General features: G+C 34.4%; 1 protein-coding gene across 1 annotated transcript; it reads right to left on the bottom strand.

The window, feature by feature from the left end:
- Positions 1-2,437: 2,437 nt before the first annotated feature.
- Positions 2,438-4,168, bottom strand: LOC141640889 (uncharacterized). Its single transcript, XM_074449567.1, has one exon. The coding sequence runs from the start codon at positions 4,166-4,168 to the stop codon at positions 2,438-2,440; it is 1,731 nt and encodes a 576-aa protein (XP_074305668.1).
- Between the last annotated feature and the right edge of the window lie 896 nt (positions 4,169-5,064).

Below are 5,064 nucleotides of genomic sequence, written 5' to 3'. Positions count from 1 at the left end.
GATTTTCATGGCTCTAAGCCTTGTATTGAGTTGTGACTTGAACACTCTTATGTAAGTCATATGTTCATTACTTTCTAGAAGTAATCAACTTGAATCAACCAATTTCTTTTGTAAGTTATAAGCTCTTTACTTTCTTAAAAGTAGCATGAGTTCATCATTTTTAACAAGTGACGAATTTAACCTCCTAGGTTTTGAAGAAACAACGTCTTGCACAAAACGTCTCATGTAGCCAAGAAAGACCAGTTTCTTGCTACATAACATTCTTTGTGGCTCTTGAATAATTTCTCCCACTCTGTCTTCAAAAATAAACTTGTATTTTAGAAAGACTGACTTCACGAGCCACAAACCCGTCGTACTCGTGATAATTGAAAAGGAAAAATGAGCATTTGTTTCTTGTGAAAACTTACAAATATGGTACCCTTACCATTTCATATCTCATATGATTCGATTTAGTGGAAAAATAATTTAGACAAAAATGATAAAATCCCCAAAATGATCAAGTAACTCAAAGTAACTTGATTGAAATCCAAATCATATCGAATAGCGTTTGATTTCTTATCTAATCACACATTATTCCATGATGCGTGCTAAGAGAGATTAACTTGTGATACTATATCACATTACTTTGGCTTATATCAAAGTCTTCACTTTGATAATCCCATCACGACTAAATCATGATTTCTTTAACTCTTTAAACTTCTTTAAAGATTTTCTATTTACCTTATTAAGTGAACATATTAGTGTCAACTTAAATCGTTGGTAAAAGATAATGATCAACCTATATTGGATCGATGATATACAACCTCGATCTCCTTTTCAACCAAAAGGCACGAGACATCTTGCTTTGAATACAAGATACGCATATACCATTAACAATCTAATGGTTTCAAGAGTACTCGTTAACTTTTTGCGTTCATCATTCCAAAATATTAAGGTTTAATCTTGGGTTACCAATTTGAGTCTTTACATCATCTACATGATATATCATTCTAGTTTGGTTTAGAATATAATCATCTTGATGATGGGCTAGCCATACATCAAATCATGGTGTATATGGTCACAAAAGTGAAACCTCTTTTGTATCTTTAACAAATTGTATTCTTATTTAGAGTTTATGTACTTAATAGTCACAATTAAGTACAACTCCAAACACAAAACTAGATTGATTACACAATGACTCTATCTCTCAATATGATTGTTGCTAGTCGTCATATTCTAATCATCCTATGTATCAAGTACAATGATGAAAACCTCCATTGGTTTCTAATATTGACGAAGTGGTACTAGCAAAAATTATGTTTAATCAAATAAACATTTAAAGAAGAAGGTCCCATTAGATGTCCCACAACTAACTTGTTGATTCTTCAATAATTTGGGGTAGTTTCCTTTCTCGTGTCCAACATTTGAGACAATGGAAACTTTATCGGTCGGGATTGATAGGTTTAGTATCGTCATTCTCAACAACTTTACTTTTAACATTACCTTGTATCAATTCCATTATAATCTTTTACTTCTTGAACCTCGTCCTCATCTTAACGGTTTAAGAGAATGCTCCCACTCATTTCAATGAGTCTTTGCTTTGAGAAGCAAAAATTGAATTCATGAAGATTACTCTCCATTTGTTCGTTTTAGTCTTAAAACTTTCATTGAAGTGGTTGCGTTATTTTGGTCAATTACGAATTCTGAAAATCTAATCACCAAAACAATTTATCGCTTCAAGGTACTTAATTCAATTAAGCACATGAAAAATAATCCATTGTAAGTAGATGTGTTAGTCAAAAATCAAAAACCTGTTTGATAATGAATAACTTTATTCTATACTCTTTACAAGAGATCCTTAGCAATGGTTCATTTGAGGTTTTTAGAAGCAAAATTCAAATTTGTCTCTAGTTACGATGTTTTAATGGAGATTTTGGAAAAATCGAAATGATATCGTATATGAATTGTGGTAAAGAAATAGAACAATATATTAACGGAATAGTGGAAAACTTAACATTTATCGTTATCAATGTTGTCAGGATCGGGATTCTACTTTGGATCGTGGAGATCTCACAGGATCGGATCGTGGGATCGGATCGTAGAATCGTACGATCCTACGATTTTCACTAATTTAGCTATGATTGATGGAAGGGATCTAACAAATATGTAAAGTAACTATAAAAAAACACAAATAAAGTACTAATCTTATAATTATAATAGCGACAATAGAGTTTTGGAACAAAAGAAGCGACAATTCAACCGCTAATGTTACCAACTTACCATTACTACGATTAAGAAGCAAAATGATGAAAAAAGAAGTGACAAGAACAATTTGGATTCTTGACAACATACTGAAACCAAGAATACATTTTAAGTCATGGTTTATAATGTTGAAATTTCATCAAAATGATCCATCACACATGGTTCCATTACTACCATACCCAAAAGCATTAGTCAATTAGTCTTCATAACCTAAATTCCTGTCATCCACTTCATCACTTCTCAGGTCATCACCAGCCAAGTCTAAATTTTTATCAACGGCATCGAAGTCGTGACCACTGGATAGCATATCAAAATCATCGACATGATCAAATTCATTGGAACCAACAAGAGTTGCTGCGACTGCTTCAATGTCATCGTCACTTATCTCCTCGTACTCTAAATTTTCATCTGGACATCCTCTAGTTGCAGTCAAGTCTTCATAATTGTTCTGATTCTCAATTCGTGATGCTCCCTCTCGTGCAGACCTCCTTGCTGCTCTGTCTAGCGCATTTAACCATGCCCCATCAGAAGGAAGAAGAGGCTCCTCCCTCTCCGTTATCCACTCATCATCGGAAGGCAGATCCTCCAATATAATGGACTCTTGAACCATACGAAGAACCTTTACTAATGGCAATGCAGCTCTCAAACATGTAATAATCCCTGGCCAGAACCCTCTAGTATCCAAAACTATCCTTTGCACATTTTTCCCTTCAACGGATTTGACAAATTTACTACCTTTCCACTTATCAGAAGCAAATAATGCTAAGAGAGGACCTTTTTGCTCATTTAAACATCTTAATGTTAGGTAGGAAGTAGCAAATCTGGTCACAGCAGGTCGTAGAAGCTCCCTATCTTTCGTAAATTCTTTCATCCAAGAATGGAGCAACGTCCTAGAGTAGATATACGTTGTTATCTTTCTAGCTTTTGTTATCGTCACACCATGAATGCTAATCTTTTTATCAAGATCCTCTAGCATCAAATCAATACAGTGAGCTGCACATGGTGTCCAGAACAGTTTTTGCCTTTTCTCCATCAACTTCAGCCCGGCCGCTTTATAGTTTGCTGCATTGTCAGTAACAATTTGCACTACATTTTCTTCACCAACTTTCTCTACAATAGCATCTAGCATCTTAAGTACGTTATCGGCTGTTTTAGATATCTCAGACGTGTCAATAGATGACAGAAAAACAGTCCCTTTAGGGCTATTAACTAAGAAATTACAAATGGAACGTCTTTTCCTATCACTCCATCCATCAGACATAATTGTACAACCTGTTTTTTTCCATTCTTCTTTGTACTCATCAAGCATCTTCATCACATTTTGGACTTCGTTGTTCAAAAATTTGACTCTAATCTCATGATAAGACGGAGGTTTTAGTCCAATACCAAACTTTCCAACCATGTCAATCATTATTGGAAATTCAGGATTATTGACCACATTAAACGGAATACCACTAGTATAGAAAAAACGAGCAATTTGTTGGCAAACTTCCTCCCTTTCTCCTCTTTTATATTTTTGATTTAGAGTGGTTTGTACAGACCCTCCTTTCCTGGTTACAAAGGAATCCATAGCTCCCCTTGTCTTTTTATTGTACCCATGACGCGATATTCCAGAATAATCATCCTCATCACCAATGTCATTCATTTTCCTTTTTTTGTTATTTGCTTCCTCGACTTGTTTTTCTAACAATGCTCTAAACTCTTCTTTAATTTCATCAGGGACTTGTAAGCATGGTTCAACATTGTTACGGGTGCCAGCAAGATGATGTTTCAGCCTATAAACACCACCACCACGAGTAACGCCACAATATTTACATTTAACTTTTTTTTGCGCCCCATCTATCTCTGTGCCATGCTCCCAACCCGGGTCACTTCTATTACCAGGAGCGTTTTTTCTTTTAGGTTTACTTGAAGCGGAACTTGACATCTTTCAATACAAAGTATAAGATTGAACACAGGTAAGCACCATTTGAAGTGATCAAGTTATACAGACTACATTGATAAACTGATAAACACAAGATTATTGAACTAATTTCAGAAATTAAGCTTAAACAAATAAACAATTGCTCATCGTTTCATACAAGTATAGAGTATAGACGTCTAGTTCAGCATATATGTATAGCTCAAGACTCAAGTACACAACAATTGAAAAATATAAATTAAGCATAAAGATGACTAAGAATGTAAGATTAAAAAAAAATTAGAAAAATTAAAAGAGATACTCGACTAATTGAAAAACGAATAATAAAACCTTAAATATGAGTAATATTGTAAGATTAATCATACCGTGAATATCCTTGTTGATAAATGATGAGTTGATGAGTGATGATTGAATGATTGATGATTAAGCAAATTGGGAATTAGGTTTCATCGTGAAGAAGGAAGAACTGGTAATTTGATAGTGTTGTTCACTTGTTTGGTTATGTTTCTAACTTTCTTTTAGCTTTTTTTTTTTATTTTTTTAGATAAATGGGTAAGTATTAGTAGTGGGCCGTAGCTAATATCATGAATTGTAGCCCAAAACATGTTATATGGCAATTATAAGCCATTTCAATAAGATCGTACGATCCCATGTGGAATCGCGATCCCAACGATCCTGAACGATTCTGCACGATTCTATGACGATTCTACTCCGTGACGATCCTATGAACGACTTGGATCGTTTGCCTGTTTTTGGATCGTAGGATCGTGCGATCCTACGATCCGGATCGCGATTTTAACAACATTGGGATGTTATATTAATACTTGGAAAAAACAAGTATAGCATTTACATAGTGACCTCTACCCAACTATGATAAATGATTCCAAGATCCAAATTCATAT

The sequence above is a fragment of the Silene latifolia genome, chromosome 2, assembly GCF_048544455.1.
Source record: "Silene latifolia isolate original U9 population chromosome 2, ASM4854445v1, whole genome shotgun sequence".
Classification (NCBI taxonomy): Eukaryota; Viridiplantae; Streptophyta; class Magnoliopsida; order Caryophyllales; family Caryophyllaceae; genus Silene; species Silene latifolia.
This window is presented reverse-complemented; position numbering and strand designations above follow the sequence as displayed.

Bases quoted from the DNA above. Each gene is read 5' to 3' on its own strand.
- LOC141640889 (XM_074449567.1), bottom strand. From the start codon at position 4,168: ATGTCAAGTTCCGCTTCAAGTAAACCTAAAAGAAAAAACGCTCCTGGT.